General features: G+C 36.7%; 2 protein-coding genes across 3 annotated transcripts; one reads left to right on the top strand and one right to left on the bottom strand.

Annotated features, from left to right (window-relative positions):
• Positions 1-5,417: 5,417 nt before the first annotated feature.
• On the top strand, positions 5,418-11,194 carry pcgf1 (polycomb group ring finger 1). Of its 2 annotated transcripts, none has more exons than XM_084429783.1 (9): positions 5,418-5,673; positions 7,274-7,379; positions 7,512-7,664; positions 7,756-7,827; positions 7,912-8,017; positions 9,608-9,650; positions 9,780-9,863; positions 10,446-10,526; positions 11,005-11,194. In XM_084429783.1, the coding sequence occupies exons 1-9, from the start codon at positions 5,485-5,487 to the stop codon at positions 11,053-11,055; spliced, it is 885 nt and encodes a 294-aa protein (XP_084285909.1). In that variant the 5' UTR covers positions 5,418-5,484; the 3' UTR covers positions 11,056-11,194. The 2 variants fall into 2 exon arrangements, with proteins under 2 accessions (XP_084285909.1, XP_084285908.1); XM_084429782.1 differs by having other exon boundaries at positions 5,429-5,673; positions 9,777-9,863; positions 11,005-11,178.
• Positions 11,195-13,908: 2,714 nt separating this feature from the next.
• lbx2 (ladybird homeobox 2) lies at positions 13,909-17,025 on the bottom strand. The gene is made up of 2 exons (XM_084430816.1): positions 16,443-17,025; positions 13,909-15,000 (listed from the first exon to the last, which is right to left on the bottom strand). The coding sequence occupies exons 1-2, from the start codon at positions 16,768-16,770 to the stop codon at positions 14,555-14,557; spliced, it is 774 nt and encodes a 257-aa protein (XP_084286942.1). The 5' UTR covers positions 16,771-17,025; the 3' UTR covers positions 13,909-14,554.
• Positions 17,026-20,773: the final 3,748 nt, after the last annotated feature.

The raw sequence follows: 20,773 nt of genomic DNA, 5'->3' as shown, positions 1-20,773 counted from the left end.
AATGCTTGCTGTAATCTCTCCCTCGGTCTACCTGTGGAAAAATAAGAATAAATATAAAAAAATGAGTCTGGTCTGCTTGCAATCAACCACACTTAGTGAATGACAGCATTGTGACATTTTAAAAGAAAACCCTAAAAGCCTTCAACCCCCTCGCTCTGGGCATGGTTCCAGCTTGTCTTGACAAATCCCTGTCTTTGCAGCAGTCAGTTTCACACCTGATAGGACCACCTGAGTACATTCTCCAGAGGGTGAAATCAGAGAGGGCCATCGTGTGCACATTGTGTGTACCCTGCCCCAATCCACTCTGCTTTGAAACGTTACCATGAAAACAGAATACACACATATACATTATAACCCAGTCCTGTGGGGTCACATGGGGCACTGAGAAGTCCATTTAAAGAATTCTCTTCATATGTGAGTCTTTGACATGTTGCAATGAAATCGTACATTATCCAGTATGTGTTGGACCGCCGCCACTTATATCATCATTGTCATTCATTTCAAATGTTCATATAAAGATGTATTCCTGGGCAAAAGTTAATGCACCAGATTTATTACATATTCCAAAATAAATAAGTAAATATACATACTGTACAAATACTGATCAGTTCCTACTTAATGACATATCGTGGAATTTTATTATTATTATTAAACTTTTAACACAAAAATAATAAAATGAACACAAAAATAATTCTATTTTTAACACACACACACACAAAAGCAAAAGTGTTCATAATTCATGATATTCTAATAATACACACATGATGGTGGTTTTTCTAGACATTTACCATTAAACAGTGTCAAGAGCTTACCTGCCTTAGTAGTTTGGTATTGTTTTCTTTGTCTCTAGCACTGCACCTGCACAGTTTCTGTGAAGTACTGCATAGACCGCTGGAACAGAACACACATTTTTTTTATTGAATTGTTAAGATAGTGTCTGCTTAAAATATATATTTGAATGTAAACATAGCCTACCTTTCAAAACTAGTTCGGCCACAATCTCTGATCCCACTGAGTTGAAAAGCTTCAGACTCTACCAGTATGCTGGCACACCCAAATTACGGGCATATTGCCAGTCATTATAGAATAGACATACAGACATGGGCAGTTTGTCTAGGTTAACTGCAGTTACCTAATGATGGACTATCAGCTGCCCAGAAGGCCTACACTCTCCGCACTAGCGCCCCTTGGTGGGAAAAAAACTCTCTGCTAATTATACTTAAAACAAATCCAAATCTTTATGTATCGTCTTGTTTTGAGTGAACATACTTTAACCAGCAGACATGTACATATTTAAATAAAGGATCAAAACATTAGATGTAGAACATCACGGAAGGATGGTGAAATGTGTGTTGTCAAGTCTGTTCTTCTTAGTGCACACATTGTCAGTTCAGTTATCCAGGTCACATAAATATAACTCAGTTCCTCATTCACTATTCAACAGCATATAAGCCAATTAACTCATCAGGTTATAGGAGCTGATGGAGTTCAGTGCCTCTGACTTCAGATTCAAAGAGGCTGTTGATACTCACATTTCTAATTTAGAAAATTGAACCAATGTCAAAATGCTTCAAAAACTACGTACCAAAAAATGTGTAAGGAATCATAATATCAGCTAGTATTTACTGAAAATGTCATCAATGAATTGTAAGTAAGAATACCATCTAGCCTACCTCAGAATTACTATGACTAATATTAATAAAAGCAATAAGCTATATCAATGTAACTCACAGCCTTGAGAGGCCTTTATAAAATAATAAATGCTATAAAAACAGTAAATTTTAGTAAAACAATTTCAGTAAATTGTTGAATTTATTAACAATAATATTAATCAAAATAATTCTTCCACCAAGTAATATAGTTAATAGGTAACGTGTTTTGATGCATCACAGTAGAATTCAAATGATGTGCAGTCACAGGTATGTGCATGTTGTGTTATGTTACAGCGCTTTAAACACGGCTTGACTGTATAAAAAGAAATGACAATAAAATGATCCCGAACTACCCCCTCTTCTTCCCGTAAGAGTCTTTGTGTTTTGAGCTGTCGTCAGTGTCCTGGCAGCTGATCAGGGCTCTTGGAGGGAGTTATCTTCATTAGCTTGCCACTTGGCAGCTAATTGCTGGAGCAGGCGAAAACAAAAAGCTCGGTGTCCGTCCTTACATGCTCTGATTGCTCTGGGACAGGGGGAGGCAAAAGTCTGTGCGCCCCAAACAGAGAGCCTCACTTTGGCATGACTTGGCAGGCGAGGCTCCTCCCCTGTATGGATGTTTGTTTGATTGTTTTTGGAGCTTTAGGTGAACAGGTCTAGGCCGGGGGAACTGAATTCAGCATGCAGTCTTTCCCTTTTCTTTCATCTCGTTTTTTTTTTGTTTTTTTTTTGGGGGGGGGGGGGGGGGGGGGGAGAGGGTTTGCCTACAGGAGACATACTCAATCCCTTAATTCAAGGAGGAAATAGCATCTCAGAAAAGTGTTGTGGAATCCCTTCGAAATAGACAGTTAATTAATTTTGGGCTAAGACCATTTGTTCTAATTCTAATCAAATGAAAATAACAAATACAGAACCAATTTGTTTTGATAAAGCTCCACTGGTTACATATCTTCAGTCATGCTGCATGAGTTTTTACACATCTTAGCAGTGAAGAAAATAAAGCAGCTTTTTTAATGAATCAATGAGATGGATTGTTTCCACTTATCAAGATATGGCTTCAATTCAGGGTAAAGGCGGTCGGCAATTGTAATTGCTTTAGTAAAACATGTTCTTGTTCTTCTCCCTCACATGAATGAATCTCAACAAGAAACAGATTGTATCACCCTGTGATTTTAGTGACATGTTTTCATTAAAACTTCTGTAACATCCCTCTCGTATCTCCCTCTGCACTGAACTCTATCCAATGGAAATGATTCCAGTTATTGGACATTAGTTTACCTTATCTTCTTCACTTTGATAGCCTTTGGCTGACAGGTGAAACAATCAGATTGTTATTTTATTTTAGATACTAGGGAGAGAAGCTGGAAGGATTTGATATGTGTCTAGACAAAAGGCAACAAGAGAAGGTCTTACTGTCCACAAACCATCTGAGATAAGGTGAAGAAATAAATGCCACTGTGCGCCAAAGGGTTCAGCATTTCTTTCTCTTCTCTTTGATGCGTTCAGCTATCTTGTGAGCTTGTGGTTGTGTTCTGTCCGCCCCAAAGGCGTGATTTGTATGTGGAGTCAGGTGCTGTCACTCAGATGTTCGGTGACCCCATCAGATGTCTATGTTAAAACAAAACACAGCTTCACAGTTCAGACTTGCAGTGTTAAAAATTCATATGGATATCTACAGTTACTGCTGAGTTAAACACTGCTTCATTCAGGTTCGCAATGACAGTCAATATTAGACCTTTGTGTAAAGTACACATCGAGTCCAAACAGGTGAAAACAGGATTAATTGTAATGGGTTTTGACAGGTAAGACAAAATAGACCACCTATGAGACAGTATTAGTTCAAATGAAGAAAACCAATGCACATACTTTATGCATTCTTTAATTATAAGAAGAAGAAATAAGAAATTATGTACTTTTTCACCAATTGTAAAATGAATATTTCTGTGTGCAGTCCAACTATCTACAAATTTATTTTCTCAAGCAAATATTGTACTTGCATATCTCCAATTTAAACTACAAAGCCATGATTATCAGACATTATAATATCAGTGTGGTAGAAATGAACTCTTTCCGAAGATTTTTAAGAAACACTGCTGCAAAACATTTAGAGATAAATTTGAATTAGAACCAATAACGATGAATTTGCATTTGCTAAATTCCAGAAGTCATGAAAAAGAGCAGAAACCAGACTTTAGACTGCAGAACAAGTGCGGGCTGTTCACTTGTTTCTGAAGCATTAAAAGGAATCCCTGATCACTACATTCAAGTAAGTATAGGGACATCTAGCGGTCACGTTGCAACATTACACTTTTTGAGTGTATTCAATACACTGTAAAAAATTTGTAACACTCCCAAATCAAAAATTTCAATTGACCGATAACATCTAAATTTTTCAATTGGCCCAAGTGAAAATCTGTACATTTAATTTTAGAATTTACAGAATTTCACTTGGGCCAATTGAAAAATTTAGATGTTATCGGTCAATTGAAATTTTTGATTTGGGAGTGTTACAAATTTTTTACAGTGTACGTTCTTGGTTAAATAATGTACAAAGTAAGCCCTATAGACAGTATCTGTGGCATCCTGTCGATTAAAATTGACATAATTGTACCTGTCCTACAAGTTTGTAAGAACAACAACAACAACAAAAAATTCCATGCAAAAAACTAAAGTCTTTGGCAAACGTAACGGTTTAATTGTTCACAAATAAAAATAAAAAAATGCTGTGAGGGTTATGGTCCGTTCAAGAGGTCAGTATATAACAGTTAACTGTCACAAAACATGTTTTGCAGAGTTCTTGTCACCAAAAAGTGTTTTGGAAAGACAACATTTTAATGTTGTATACTTGTATTCCTATCAACTGAATGATCAATCAGGTAGCCTACAACAGTAGGCCTACAACCAAATTGAACTGACTGTAGGCCTACATGACGTACAGTATATGTCTATACCTCACAGCTCTGTTTTCATTCTCGAACCATTAAATATGGCAAGCTAAACATTTAGTACATACGTAGGAAAATTCCTTTAAATGTGAATCTACTCCAATGAATTGTTCACATAAAATGGAAATTAGACATACACACTTGTTTGTAGCATTTGAATAAAATAATTATCCTCATTCAAAAAGTAAAGGTAAAAAAAAAAAAGGTTTAAATAGGCTGCTATGTTTCTGAGAGTATGATGGCTGGTTTACATTTCAGCCTTAGTGAGAGAAAAATAAAAGCAAATTATGTCTGAAGGTCTCAGGATGGAGATATAAGCAGGTTTGAGTTAGTATTCTATTCTATTCTATTCGTAACCACCTTAGATATTGACACATGTCAAAAAGTTGTTGATCAATATGGGGTCAGATTCTTATATTTATACTGTTTGGCCCCTCTAATCTTAAACATTTTATCCATGTTCTATTCTATTCTATTTTATTTTATTATGTTCTATTCTATTCTATTCCGTTTGAGTTTGTAGGTAATGGCCTTATGAAAATTAGCAATGGTTTTACTACAAATAAAAACAAAAAAACAAAAAACAAACAAAAAAAAAACAACATTGTTACAAATTAAACCAAACCCAAAACTAGTTTAACCATGGTTTTGCAATACTAAGCATAGTTTAGTAGTGGCTTTTGTAGTAAAACTATTTTACAAATGGCAATCAATCCACTTCTACTTTAATAAAACCATGGTTAATTTTTGTAAGGGATGATCCTGTCACATATATCTCTCTCATAGATAAATAGAGTTAAAGAGTCAAACGCATATGATGTGAAGACTGTACTCTGACGGGCTGCTTTAGAATGCTGTTTGCACACACCCAGTGATAATATCAATGTGGGATGGAAATGAGTGTGTGTGTAAAAACCAGCATGTCCCCCCGCCTCTCAGCAACCGAACTCACCCACTCTCCCGTTACCCGGAAGTATGCAGAATTCCCAAAGATGGCGGAACAAGGTCCGATGGCGATAGCTATGCGGCTAAGAAATCAGCTGCAGAACGTCTACAAGCTCGACCCTTTAAGGAACGAGGTGAGTGAAAGGGGCGATAAACGTTTCTGCGTCCGTCTTTCGCCGCGTGCTTCCCGCGCTTACTATAAACGCGCGTGAGAGGGGCGTTCTGTGTGGCGCGAAAGCCGAGAGATGGAGCGCGAGACTGTGCTGCGTGTCTGCGCAGGCGTGAGTGTTGCGAAGAATCAATCCACTGTGTCTAGCCGCGGTTGTGTTTTTGTTCTCCGTGGCGTTGGTTTTCTTGTCAAATCCGTCCCAGTCGAATCCCCTGCTTTTTAGTTTTTCCCCCATCTCCAAAATTCAATACACGAATAAAAAGGGTTGTTTGTGCGCTCCTAACGAATATAGCGGTGGTGGTTGACGTCGCGTGCTGAGCTGTGATATCCCACATGATTATTGATGCGCGTTGGCCCAGACGAGTGAACAAGTGCACCGTTATGATCTGCGTAAGCATGCATTTTCGGCAGCACATGTCCGTGTTGAACATAAGTGACAGAAAATGTATTTGTACTTTTGAATTAATGGGACGTAATGTGACACCTAAGGTGCATATGCGGGACATGCCGTTTTCTTCTTACCTCAACATCGAGTCCTTGTTGAATTCAGTGGTTTGAAGTCCTTGCAGTGATTGATATTAAACTAGTAGCCTACTCGCTTAGACTATACTCTGGTTTATTTAGCCGGTCGCAGGCTCGCTTGTTTACAAATGAGTCTGACACCTGACTCGCTGAAAAGTGAAAAGTGCGCGCTTTGCCGCACTACATAAAGGAGCGCGCATGTAAAATAGTTGTACACAACACATTTTACTTCATTTCAGAAAAGCACGTGATGTAAAAATACATAAATCTATTCTCTTTTTTTTTAACATCGACTAGAAATGATTAATTTTCTCAATTTTTAATAACGTTTGGCATCTCTAGTTTGCCTTCGTTTTAAATAATAATTGATGATAATTAATAAGAGGTCCTAAAAACGGCATAATTATAGATAACATTTTTTTTCAAGTAGTTTCAATTAAATTTCAGCATGTCAAAATGCAGGACACTGCTCACACTTGATTCAATGTCACCACCATATGTGTAAATATAAAGTATAGAATAGATATGTTTTTTCCCCCTAGTCACCTAATTTATTGAAACTGACCATAGGCATATGAAGTTGACAGATGGGAACGCCGTGGATAAAATGTGAAATGTATATGTTTTAATGTGAGACACTCTTTGATTTCAATATTGTACTGTAGATATGCATTCAAGGACGGCCCTAAAACCACCTTAAATGGATAGTTCACCCAAAAATGAAAATCTTGTCATCATTTACTCACCCTCATGTTGCTCCAAACCTGTAATGAGTTTCTTCTGTTGAACACAAAAGAAGGTATTTTAAAGAATGTTGGTAACCAGACAGCTGAAGGCACCCATTGGCAACCATAGTATTTTTTTTTTCCTACTATGGAAGTTAATGGGTGCCATCAACTGTCTGGTAAGTAATGACAGAATTAAAAATGTTGGGTGAACTATCCTTTTTAATGTCAAAGGCTGGTGTTTTTACGTAAATTCAGAATGTCACGTATCTCAAATACGTCCCTGCATCACATGTTTTCCCTTGTTTGGTACCACAGGAAGAAGTTAAAATAAAGATAAAGGACCTAAATGAACACATCGTTTGCTACCTCTGCGCAGGATACTTTATCGACGCAACCACCATCACAGAATGTCTCCATACGTGTAAGTGTTGTGTACTTCATCTCTCTCCTAATAACACTCTCAAATGACTTAAAGCAGACAACTTCACAATTGCTATATGCTGATGAAATCCACAAGCTACTTTGTTGTACTGAATACTTACTCTCTCCACAGTCTGTAAGAGTTGCATTGTGAAGTATCTCCAGACCAGCAAATATTGTCCGATGTGTAACATAAAAATCCACGAAACGCAGCCCCTGCTGAATCTAAAGCTGGACAGAGTCATGCAAGACATTGTCTACAAACTAGTCCCGGGTCTACAAGAGAGTAAGTACAGTGCACAGGATCATTTGAACTTGAGTGTCAGCTTTTGTTACTCCTGGTCAGTCGTGGTTAAATGTCCGTCTGATCTTCTCAGGCGAAGACAAGCGAATTAAAGAATTCTATCAGTCACGGGGTCTTGAACGCATCATACAGCCATCTGGAGAAGGTACGGGATTACATGTAGATAGATACTGCTGTTAATGTGTTTTTATTAAGATTGTTCTAAAGTGTGTTTGTGTTTTCCTTGTAGATTCAGTTCCAGATAACACAGGATTACCGTACACAAGCTTTGACCACTCCAAAGCTCACTTTTACAGATACGATGAGCAGGTTTCTCTATGTCTGGAAAGGCAAAGGTAAGACAGCAGTAAAGCTTAAAGGGGTCATATAATGCCATTTTTGTACAAGCTAATATGATTCTTTAGGGTCTAAATTAAAAGTTTGTAATATACTTTAATTAAAAATTCTCATTAGTATTGTAAGAAAACACTAATTTTACCTGGTCAAAAACAGCTCTGTTTTCAGCACGCCGTTTCAGTGCATGTGTCTTTAAATGATAATGAGCTTTGCTCACCCCGCCCCTCTGTTCTGTGCGTACACCGTTTGTAACACAATAACCACGCGTTGTTCATTATAAACGTGGGATTATGAATTATATTGAGAACGTCGTACATAGAAAACATGCTGTAATGTACCCTGAGTGTAAACCTTAGATGCATTCATCGTGAAGCCTGCAGCAAGGTTTGCAAATTTCGCAAAGATTAATATAAATACTAATATAAAGGTTAATAAAACATTACACTCACATCTTCTGGAGGTTCAGCAGTAACACGTTGGTACCGATCCGTTTTTTCTCGTTTGTGAAGCTGTCTGGTGTGAAATGATTCGCGCAAACATGAAAGCACAGACGATCATGGGGAATCCCCGTGAGGGAATCCCCGCGTCAATCCTTTGGGCATATCGCTTCAAAAACAAAACTCAGCCACTGCATCTATAACGGCTCAGATTTAGGAACATCCAAATGACTGCTGTGTTCCTTATTACATCTAAGAACAGAACACCACAATCGCGTAGACGCCATTCTACTCCAGCATATCAACAATGGCGGACTACTATGACGGCTGTCACAGCTTGCTCAGGGCGGGTCTTGTGTTGAAGCACGGCTGTCAATCACAATCGCGGGAGGGGCATACGATCTTATGACGTCACAATATCGAACGGCTTGATTTCATAGATGGTCAAACATATAAGGAGATTAAAACAAAACCACTGGATGGATTTTAATCATGATAGAATGGTTGTGTACAGGCACTGCCAACAGACATTTCAGTGCAATCAACTTGTAAAAGTGCATGTACCATTATATGACCCCTTTAAGTTTTTTTTTTTTTTTTTTACAGTACTGTTTAAAAGTTTCGGGTTACCATAAGCTTATTTTTTTTAGGAAATATATATGTTTATTCTGCATGGATGCATTCAATTGATTTAAATTGACAGTAAAGACATTTATAATGTTACAAAAATCAATCAAACAGATGCTGTTCTTTTGAACTTTCTATTCATCAACGACTCCTGAAAGAAATGTATCACCTTTTCCACAAAAAAAAAGTGTTTTCAGCATTGATGATAATCTTGAGCATCAAATCATCATATTAGAATGATTTCTGAAGGATCATGTGACACTGAAGACTGCTGTATTGATGCTGAAAATTCAGCTTTGATCACAGGAATAAATTACATTTTAAAACATATTCAAAATAGTAAACAGCTATTTTAAATTGTAATAATATTTCACAATATTTCTGATTTTACTGTATATTTGATCAAATGATTTCAGCCTCAGTGAGCATAGACTTCTTGCAAAAACGTTAAAAAACAAACTAACTTTTGAACGGTGGCTCTGAGTTCTAAAGCATCTTATCATAATTTCATTTTGTTTTTTACAGCTCGTCATTTTCCGGGAAGGACAAAAATAAATTAACTCTACAGGTAAGACTAGAGCCACAGAAGGAATATGATGTACCGTGATTCACTCTCAAGAAAACCTTAACACTGGTTGTTTGTTTCTATTAGAAGCGATGACAAATGAATTTATTTTAAGTTATGTTCCTGCAGCAGAAATTTGTACGTTGTTCAGTCAGGGCTGAAGTACGGCATCTGAGGAAAGTCTTATGTCATCGACTAAACGTGGAGAAACATCAGGTCTGACTCGCTTTTCTCTTTCTTCCCATGCTTTAAAGAGCCATTGCTTTTATATTTAGGACCAGAAAGTCATATTTTGTGGAATATTTTGCATCACCGCCAGATAATTTATTCACTTTTAAAGAAATAATGACTAATTTCAAAGCCAACTCTTTTGTTTTTGTCGCATCTGGTCTACTCATTTAATTCATCTATATGCAGTTGATCCCAGGTATAAAATTGTTTCAGTGTACTAAAATGAAACATGATTCACCCATGTTGTGTTGATGGAGTCTAGCCTTAAGCTTACAGCTGATTGGTCTGTTGTTAGCGAACGTGAACGTGACGTGCAGCTTCGATGCTTCCAGACACCGTATTAGACAAACAGACAACATTTGATTAATTATATAAATGGCATGTATGATTTGTATAGCCCAGTTTGGAGAATTTGTTATTCAATCCCATAATAGATAGAATCAATGTTCGAATTGAACGACCTTTAAGTAGAGAGAGATTTTTAACTAAACCTCTCATTGTTTTTCTTTTCCACCCTCCTGCCCTGTTTTCTTCTCTCCTCATCGTGTGCTCTTTGTTGCGCTACAGGTCCAGATGTTATTTAATAACGAATCTCTCCCAGATCACATGACCATGAAGCGTCTCTGGCTGTCTCACTGGTTTGGAAAGGTATTGTAGTCTCAAGCGTCTCCAGCTAATTTCATACCGCATTCTTTCACACCATCAGCCCGTTTGCTTTCCCTTTAGAAGGGATCTTCATTTCTCTAGCACACTAGCGATTTACTGTGCTCCGGTTTACATCTTCTGAGGGGAATCGCAGCACAGGCAGAGATTTATAGGACTAGGAAAAGCCATATGCCTGATGTCGCCTTGTGGTCTGAAAAATGCAATAGAAGTGCTATTCTCCATATTGCTTCATACTGGGTCTTGCTGCGGTTTGTCGGGCGTCAAAGTGTTGTGAGAATTTAGCACAAGTAATTCCATGCCTCATATGCTTTAAAGTGCAGCGGATAACGCTCTGTCAGCAATATCTGTTTAGTGTCAAAGTCATTAGCCTGTCAACAAGATGATACTTAGCTTTTTTATTTCAATCCTTTATTTCATGTTCTAACGCTTTCCTCTTTTTCTCTTGTCTCTCTCGTTTTAGGCACAACCGCTGGTACTCCATTATACTATAAAAGACAAAAGGACGAGATAGGATTATGTTAAAATATCAATTGGTGTAAATATTTTGTATTTCACATATTCTATTTTAATAGCTTTCTGTGCATATATACTTATTTTTTGGTTTTGTATTTTTGAAAATAAATTTTAAGTGGTAAAAAAATACTGAGTGCATTTTGTATTGTATGTTTGTGTCCTTTTCTTTTTTTAAATGAAATGATTTAAGTGCAATTAAAAAATAATACATATATATATATATATATATATATATGTATTATTTTTTAATTGCACTTAAATATATATATATTTGTGCTCATTTATATATATATATATATATATATATATATATATATATATAAATGAGCACAAATGATGTCTAGCCTTGTTAAAGTCGAAATGAATGTTTGTATTTGTATGGCCAGTGTGTTTAGAAGTCAGCCACTAGGGTGCAGTGTTGGTCTTCAAGAGAGCTCCACTAACACCAATCCCCTTCAGTCACCTATTAGGCCTATTATAGACTCTATTAGGATCTTCTTCATCTCAAGGCATTTTACATCTCAACAGTATGTTACATTATATGTAGTGCTCTGAAGATGCAATGAAAACCTCAGGCAGAATGTCTATTAGAAACGCAGGGAAAGCAATGCTGATGTGATAAGAAACGCTTTAAATGCTTCGTGAAACAAGGAAAACCTATATATAGGCTTATAAACACAAATACATGGTTGTTGTAATAGTCAAACGTACAATTAGGTAAAATTATTATTTACCAAATTACTATGTTGCCTCTGTGTCCACCAGCTTTTGTAGCCTATACAATGTCAGTATGCTTTATTTAATTTTTTTTATCTGTTGGCTATTTTTTTTGTTGTTGAAAATATATATGTTATAATATTTTTTCCTGCATGTATTTTCCTAAGACCAAATAGCCCTATATTTTACCATTATACATGCATACAGATTTACAGTTAAAATAATAAAAAAATACAAAGTTAATTTTGAGGGTCAATGAATAGTACTAATGTAACTTTGTATCAATTTTTGTTTACTAATTGTAGTAGTCTATTTTAGTAAGACAATTTGTTTAGTTTGTTTCTCCCTCATGTAAAGTAGGCTAGTCTATTAAATCATCTAGAATACAATAATTTTAGGCTTTAAAACAACTGTAAATTTTCAATTAAAGAAAACGAAATGTTTTTCGCAATTATTTTATTTTACAATATGTACGCATATATATGACTTTAAAAAAAACGAAATCAATTAAATCAATGGACTACGTCACCGGTATAGGCCTCTATTGTAATTTCGACTATATTTTCGCGATTCGCTAAAATAGCTTATTAAAAAAAAAAACTCAAGGCTAAAAATGTTTGGTTTTATTTTTTATTTTTTTTATAACAAATAATCTTAAGTAGCCTAGCCGATATTTTAAAGAATCTAAAATATAGCTTAATAATAATAATAATAGGCTAATAATAGTCTAATAATATTAAATAGGCCTAACATTCAATACAGTAATATTGAAGTAGGCCTATTCTGTAAGCAAACAGCAACATTGTTGCTACTTAGGCTACATAGGTAAAGCGTTATTTTAATTGGTTTATATCTTTTTATATCAGACTTTAAATGAAAATAGAGTAAGAGTAATGATTTTACAACGTCTGTAACATATAGCCTGTTAAAAAAAAAAAAACATGCGTTTCCATATCTGTCTGTGTAAATAACAACTAGGTTACTTTTACCGCCTTTTAATGAAAAATGTCACTATGTAGGCTAGGCTAGCCAACAGATTTGCTTATATTTTAAAAACATATATTTCTCTAAAGTGAAACATGCTGCTCTATCATCCTTTCGGAGTGTTTAAAGCGCTTGTTTTCTCGAATATTTTCATACTGTGAAATCGTGGCTTTCAATAGTAAAAGTCCAAAGACATTTATATTCATATACCTTCGAATTCCAATCATCGCGATTCTCAGTTGGGACCCCGATGCATTTAGAGCAGAAAACTGAGCTCTGAGAATGCGGCTCTCCAGCGAGTCTTTCCACAATGCGCTCAGAAAAAAATCTGCTTGACTTTTCAACCCCAACTATTCCAAGCGATTAAGCCAATTGTACTTCCATCTTCTCGCTGCCCCAAAACTGCTGCCGTGATCTGCTCACAAACGGACACAAATGGGCCGAAAGAAATTCGCCAGACCAGGATGCATCAATCCTCCCCATTTCCACCGGCTTCCTATTGAGATTTATTCATTAGGAACCGCATGCAAATCATCTGCTATTCATGGGCGTTTTTAACACACGGGCACAGATGTGGGGCATTATTCGGGCTCGACCGACTGAAACTGTTAATGCGCACTCAAAGGCGGGTTAACCTAATCAATCATGTTGACTAGTTTGTGTTAGAGAAGATTCATAAACCATATGGCGCGAGGAGGAAAGCAAGCTTTATGTTGTCCTCGTGACAATGTGAGAGGGGGGAACCTTGTTCAAGTGTCCTAATTAAGCTGCAGGCACTTAACACACACACAAACACTCTTAACACACACAATGAACCGATGTGTAAAAGTGCTCTGCCTCTCTCAGCTGTTTAACTCCAGAGAGTGTGCCATTATAGTATTTGATGCATGACACTTAAATTGAATTGCTGTCTTAAATTTTGAGATGGTGTTAAACTTTTTCAACCACTGTGAATTTAATTACAGATTAAGAAAATTGTAAAAAAAAAAAAAAAAAAAAAAAAAAAAAAAAGAGACTTATTGTAGTGGATAGTGGATTTCCTATATCCACAAATTTATGCCAATTGTTATTTTATAATTCAGCTCAGCATACAATGCATGATTAAATTCTGACTCAAGGTAAGGAAACATTGTGAAATTACATATACCCTTTATTTACATAAATGAGGATTAAATAGAATGTTACAATAAATTTAACGAGTTAGATGCATCATAACTTGTTATATATATACACAACCTTGCCCTTGCATTGTTTTGGACATACATTTCTTTTTTTTTCTTTTTCTGTTAAATAATGCCTGTAGGAATTGTGCCAGGGACTGATATATAATGTAAAACTTTGGGAAATGAGTCTTGACAATTACAATGTAGAATGAAGATTGAATAAATGTGCTTTGTGATTTTTTTTTTTTTTTTTTTTTTTATGTTCTGAAATTATTTATAAATATATAATTCTATTCAGCTGAGAATTTAATTGAAAATCACTTTTGGCATAGAGGTTCCACAGCGGTCATAAATGTGTGTTGAACGGTGTAAACAATTGCACACGTTTCCTTCGAAAATCGAGCTGAGAAATAAAGCTTAAAATGTACATACACATGTTGCAGTCTTGATACTGTACCATTTATCTCTAAGCATTTCTCAGATATTCCTTAAACCATGTCTTCAGAACGTAGAGGTCCTTTCAATAAATTAAAAACAAGGGAGACAGAAACCTTCGCTTGCATTTCAAGTTCTTCCGCAGAGTCCGTGCAAAAGTTGTGAAAAATGCCCTTCTCTGAAAACAAGGGCCTGCTTTTAATCGTCCACCTCGATTTCCTCGTCCTCCTCGGAGAACTCGTCTGTGGTTTGGCCTCTGGACGAGGACGGGGACTGTGGAAAGGCCCTCGGGGAGAGGCTGGGAGAAATGGGCCCCGAGCCACCGTGAGGGTCTTCTATGTCCTCCATGGACACCAGTTTCTGCAATGCCTGCGGAGGGATTTTCTTGAGAGACTCCACGTCCGCCTTCATCTCCTCCAGGTCTCTCTTGAGCTTGGCCCGTCGGTTCTGGAACCAGGTGATGACCTGCGCGTTGGTCAGACCCAGCTGCTGCGCGATCTGGTCTCTGTCGGCCGGTGACAGGTATTTCTGGTACAAAAAGCGCTTTTCCAGCTCGTAGATCTGGTGGTTTGTGAAGGCTGTGCGGGACTTCCGTCGTTTTTTGGAGGCCTGTCTTTGGCCGAAGCCGTTGAGATGTTCGCGACCTTTAAATGGAAAGAAGGGAGAGTTGATTTCCAGGAATAACGCAGGCGACCAGGTGTGAGGACTACTGGGTCACAATTCAGAATAACTTTCTTTAGTCAAACATTATAAAGCTAATGCCTATTCAGTAATGCATGTCAATTGAAATAGACAAACACGTGAAGTTTCATTTCCCATTTTTAACTAGTGAAAGCATTATTTGGAAGCACTTCAATGGTCCTATTTTTGGCTGTATATTGTTCTTGTCTTGCTTCTCAGGAGATTAAAAAGTATTTAATGCAACATTAGATCAGTGTTTTGGTTTCTAGGATCTTTAAAGGACCAGAACAGACTGTAGATTATTTTTGCCCCCCTTGTAAAACTTAAAAAGGTTGTTCTGTGGAATTAAGCTGCACAATCCTGTTTGGTTCAAATTAGAACCTTTATTTTTAAGAGTGTACACATGTTGTGTTATGCGATAGGCCGCAGTTGTTCATTCCAGCTGCATAACAGCTGTTCTTGAAAAGAGTGGGAGAAACTTTCCAAAACATCTGAACTTTTGATTGCCAAGTAAATTCGAAATATTTGATGTGTTAATCAAGCAGCCTATCACGCCACAGAACTGGCCTCAGTCCTATTACAGATGACCTTAACCATTAGTGTGACCCAGCAAGACAGTTCTGCAATGTCAACACGAACAGTCATTTTCTGTAAATATGTCAACTGAACATTAGCATTCTTGTAAAGTTAGCTTGTTTTCCATCATATTAGGCTACATTTCTGAAAACAAAGGTTTTGGAACATTTTAAGAGCTACAAAAACCAAGGCTAGTTCTGTAGAAAACCTTAATTTACTGGAATTTACTTTTAAACAATCATGAAACCAGTCTAATGATCAGACAAACCATTTTAATCGCCAAAGAAACAGAGAGAAACTCTATATAATGAAAATTATTCTTGATAAGAATAGTTTTGTTTTTGTTTTTTTGCTTGACTATCGAAGAACCTTGTCAATTTTAGGGGGGTATAGATGAAATGCCTGAAATACTGACAGTTACACTCGAGGAATCGCTATTGACATTTAGCTCAGAAAAATAAATAAAATGTATTATCTTAAAATGTGTATAACAACAAAAAAAACAAAAAAATGCGGGAGAAAACAAGTTGGTAATCACTGAACCCTAAATTATATTTTTTTTTAATCAATCATTTTGACTAAAAAGTATATTTTTGTTATATATACTTTATATTATTGATTTTGTATATGCTTACAAAAATAAGCATTGGATATCAGTTGTAAAATGCACATATAATAGCTTACTGCTAAACAGTAACACTTCTAAAAGTACACCTCCGTTTGCGCATTTGAAACTCGTGCATTAATTCGTAAACACAATCTGAATTCACAAGTATAACTCTCGCTCTCTCTGTCTCTCTCTATAAAAAAAAAAGACAAAACATTTTACCTTCTGCAGCTTGTATAACGTTGACTTCCAGACCCTTAAATGTTTTGCTCGCCAGCTCCTCCAGAGCGCATAACGGCGAGGACGGAGCGCTGATCCCGTTCCGAGACGCACTCGAGCCGGTCACTTTCTCCAGCACCCGCGGAGGGCACAGACTACCGACGGACTTCTTGACGGACGGTTTATTTAAGATATCCTCAATGCTGAAAGGGGTGAGAGGCTTGTTGGAGTTGGCCGGAGGTGGGAGTTGGTCCAAGGGACCCCGCCGCCTCTCCTCGCCGCTGGACTGCAAAACGGAGCCTGCCTTCATGTCTTTAGAGCTGGAGGTCATCTCAGTCCCAAGAAACTATTTCGAATAGAAGTCACCTAGCTCGTTCAAACTTGTTTATGCATACAAAAGCCTTGTCTATTCCTCTCTTTAAACGTTCTTCCTCACTCTGAAGTGGCTCTCCAAAAGCACCATGCTTCAGGAGTCACGGGCACCCGAACTTTAGTCCTCATATGCGGCTCCAGTGTTCTCCGAGCTGCTCCATGAGGATCTTCACCATAGCCGTGTCTGAAGGAGGCTCAAAACAGCAAGCAACCGCTAACTAGTTCTTGTTGATTGCTTTTGTGAAGTTCAATTAGAGAAACACTACACTACTTGCTGACCCGCTGCTCTGTCTTAAAGGGCCAGACCACAATAATGAATTGGACCGAGAATAGGAGGAGTTTCCCCCTGAAGTTTAAAGAGAGGGGAGATGGCTCGGTATGTTTATGCATCTGTTGATGCATCCCACTCCCACTTAGGGCAAACCACGTGCTCCACGCGTATACCTGCCTGAAAAGGGAGAGTGTGTGTGTGCTCATTAACACCAAGACTAGCATTCCGTTTTTATGTGAATGTGCATTCGAATCTATATTCAGTTTAATAATAATAACGTATAGTGCACAATAAAAATAAACAAATAAAACAAAATAAACCTTCAACAAGACATTGATGAACATTAAGAATTAATAGGCCTGTTTAAGACATTCAAGAGTTGTCCATGTGGGAACAACTCGCTAATTACTGAGATATTGTGATTATTGTTGTTTTGGAGGCTATTATGACAGCATAATTCCCTCTCGTGTATAGCTGTCATCAGAACACATGAGATCAGAATGCAAAGCATGTGATCGTTTCAGTCCAATAAAAATGATTTCTATAGATTTTACCCTAAAACAAACTGCATATATACTATGTTATATACAATGTTATGTCATGCCATTGATCTTTCCAAAGCACCGACATTTTTATAAGCAGTTAAGCCTTTAAAACAGGCTACATGCATTTTGCTGGTGGACATTTTATATTTTATTTTTAATGTAGCACAAGTAGCAAAGGCATACTATCATGCGTAAGCAGGATATTGACCAAGTGGTTTGTTGTAAAGGTGGTTTTTATAGGATTTCCTATACACAAAATATTTCAGTAATATCTCATTCAGCACGGCAGTCCCATTCTATGAATCTGTGAAAATGCACGTGGGTGAAGGGGAGAAAGCAGCAGTGTTGTTCTGACACGCGCAGCTTCGGACAGGGTTTCAGATGATGCTCGTGGGACACTGGAGAAACGCAGCGCGTCTGCTATGAAGATGCAGGTAAGAAGACATCGACTTCTTGATTCAAAACACAAAATAGAAGATTTAAGACAACAATAAATTAAAGAGAGAAATGATGTAATGATACTTGAACTGAAGAAACGGATCAACAGAATAAAACCTATTTTTTCCCCCCACTTATTCTTCCACCGCACTTCGTGTTTTCTTTGTGCTATAGGCTACATTGCATTTATTATGCGAGATATATATATATATATATTTTTAAATCTTGTTTCAGCTTGCTTTTTAACAAAATGCAGATATTTCCTTATACACATAGCCTACACACAATTTTATCTTATACACAACACATGTAATAAATGCTTATAAAAAGCCTATACAAAGGCTAATATTAATTCATAAAGTTTTCATTTTTATGATCTGCTCAAAAAAAAAAATTTTTAAAAGCATGCACTGAACTCTTCAGTTTTATTGCTTTTGATTTATTTTATTTTTATTGATTGTTTAAAATGAACATTATCATTAACTGTGTTGTGTATTTGTGTGTCTATTGTTTAAAATTAACATTAGCATTAACTGTGCATTAACATTTTCTCTTAAACCTTGCTGAGGCCTGTAGACTGGGGAATATTTTGGTGGTCTCCCCATAAATGTAAAACATTGGGCAATAAAACAAGTGGCGATGTTGACATCTGGTAATATTTAACAGGGTTTCAATAATCGATTAGGGTGATAGATGTCCTTCTTACACGAGTCATTGGCGATGTAAGGCCAGTTCGCGGGAATATCGCATTGTCCGTGCCAAGAGAACCATATGGTGACATCCGTACAGGGACTGGGACGAGCCAAACTCCTCACGAGCCGTAAAACAGCACGACATTCTATTAGTGCGGGGACAGACCCGTCGACGTGGGCGACACGCAGCCAAACTCAATACAATATTTTATGGCAAAAGAGCAACAATGCATTGAACAAATGTATCCATACGGTAATGTCACACCCTCACAGTTTCAGCACAATGCATTGTTTGGTTTCTTTTTTAAATCATGTATTTTTTTGAAAGAAACAAACAGAATTTTATAAGCTATTTTAAATTCCATTTAAGTGACATTTTATGTCTCTACAGATAACAATATGAATTCAAATATCAACAGAAATGTAATGAAAGAGAAATTAAGGAGGTCTTTAAGGAACCATATGCCATTACTGTCAAAAATTACAAATCATAATATAATAAGCAAAATGTTGTCTGGGTTCAAATTAGCAAGTGATTGCATTAATAATAGCAATAATAATAATAATTATTATTATTTTTAATATTATTAGTCCTTGTCGGGTTCAGATGTCCTTAACGAATTGGTCACCTCAGAATGCCAGGTCAGAGGAAAGCTGCTAAACCTACTAAACGATACATGGGTATTAATGTAATGTGGATGGATAGGATTTCTGATAGGGAGAATGATGCCCTTCAGCGCCAACAATAGCACATTCGCATTACAGAGAAACCGAAGCTGAACATGGTGTTACATTTCTCTCAAATGCGCGAGCATTATTAGTTCTAAAGATAATCCCGCCATCTCTCTTCTGCAAGCGGCGAGAGAGAGAGAGAGAGGATCCTGACGGTCTTAAGCGGAGCAGCGCTAATTCGAAAGGGTTTCTTCGGCCTAATTTAAACGTTAATTAGAAACAGAACACCTGACATCATCAATCATCAAGACTTAAGGGGGAGCAGGGTTTTATTTTCGCCCAGCCCGTCCCTGCGTCACTTCCCTCAGCATTGATACGCTCGTGGAAGTGGCAGAGCTCTGGCTGCTGGAAACATTTATGGGGATAATGCTACTGTGCACGGGATTGCGTTAAACACATTTTCTGCAATGTAATATTATGCAACGATAGAACAAATATGTTTTCGTGATGTATCACAACTTTTTTTCTTTTGTCAAATCAACTTAGATAATGAATGTGGTATATTAATGTCAGATAACATACTATTATGAGTTTTTGTTGGTTAAACCAATCTCCTTATTAGCTCAAATTTATCATTTCAATGAACTCAAAATTTTAAGGCAACCAGGTAACTTACGTTTTTAAGTTAAAACCAACCTTTTTTTTTTTTTACAGTGTAGAATATAATTTAATAGAATAGAATTATATAATGGAAACATGAATGGCAACCAGAAGATTAATTATTTTTTAGATTAATTTTCGACTTGATTATTTCGTGCAAACAAAAAAATGAAATGCAATTTTATACAATTCAATAAAAACGGTGATATGCAAATCATTGATTATTGTGTACACTATTACAGATATAACACATCTAATATTAAAATAAGATTTATTTAATCTTGTAGAAAACTAGTTTCTTTTTATTTTTTTCTCCTTTTTTTCTCTTGTTCAAGCTAAACGGACCCGAAACAAGTGAAGAATTTCAGAAACATATGTGAGTCCTTATTTGATGTAATGTAAACATTCAGATTTCATTTGAACAGCAGAAAAGACGTGGAATCTGAGCTGTTGACTGAGATATTAATTAGGCATTTCTCGTAAAATATCTCGCAATATCTCTGTCTCTTCCTCAAATATCTGTATTGCACTTTAAGATAGTCTCGTTTCTGTTAACATTGCACCCTCTCTCTCTCTCTCTCTCTCTCACCCAAACAGCTGTACTAACTACTATATAAACATGATACGGGGACATACGCATTAACGTGGAGCCAAGCGGTGACATTTGACTGTGATGAACCTATC

This window comes from Rutilus rutilus (genome assembly GCF_951802725.1).
Source record: "Rutilus rutilus genome assembly, chromosome: 14".
Lineage (NCBI taxonomy): Eukaryota > Metazoa > Chordata > Actinopteri > Cypriniformes > Leuciscidae > Rutilus > Rutilus rutilus.
The sequence above is the reverse complement of the archived record's forward strand: the minus strand, read 5'-3'. Positions and strand labels throughout refer to the sequence as shown.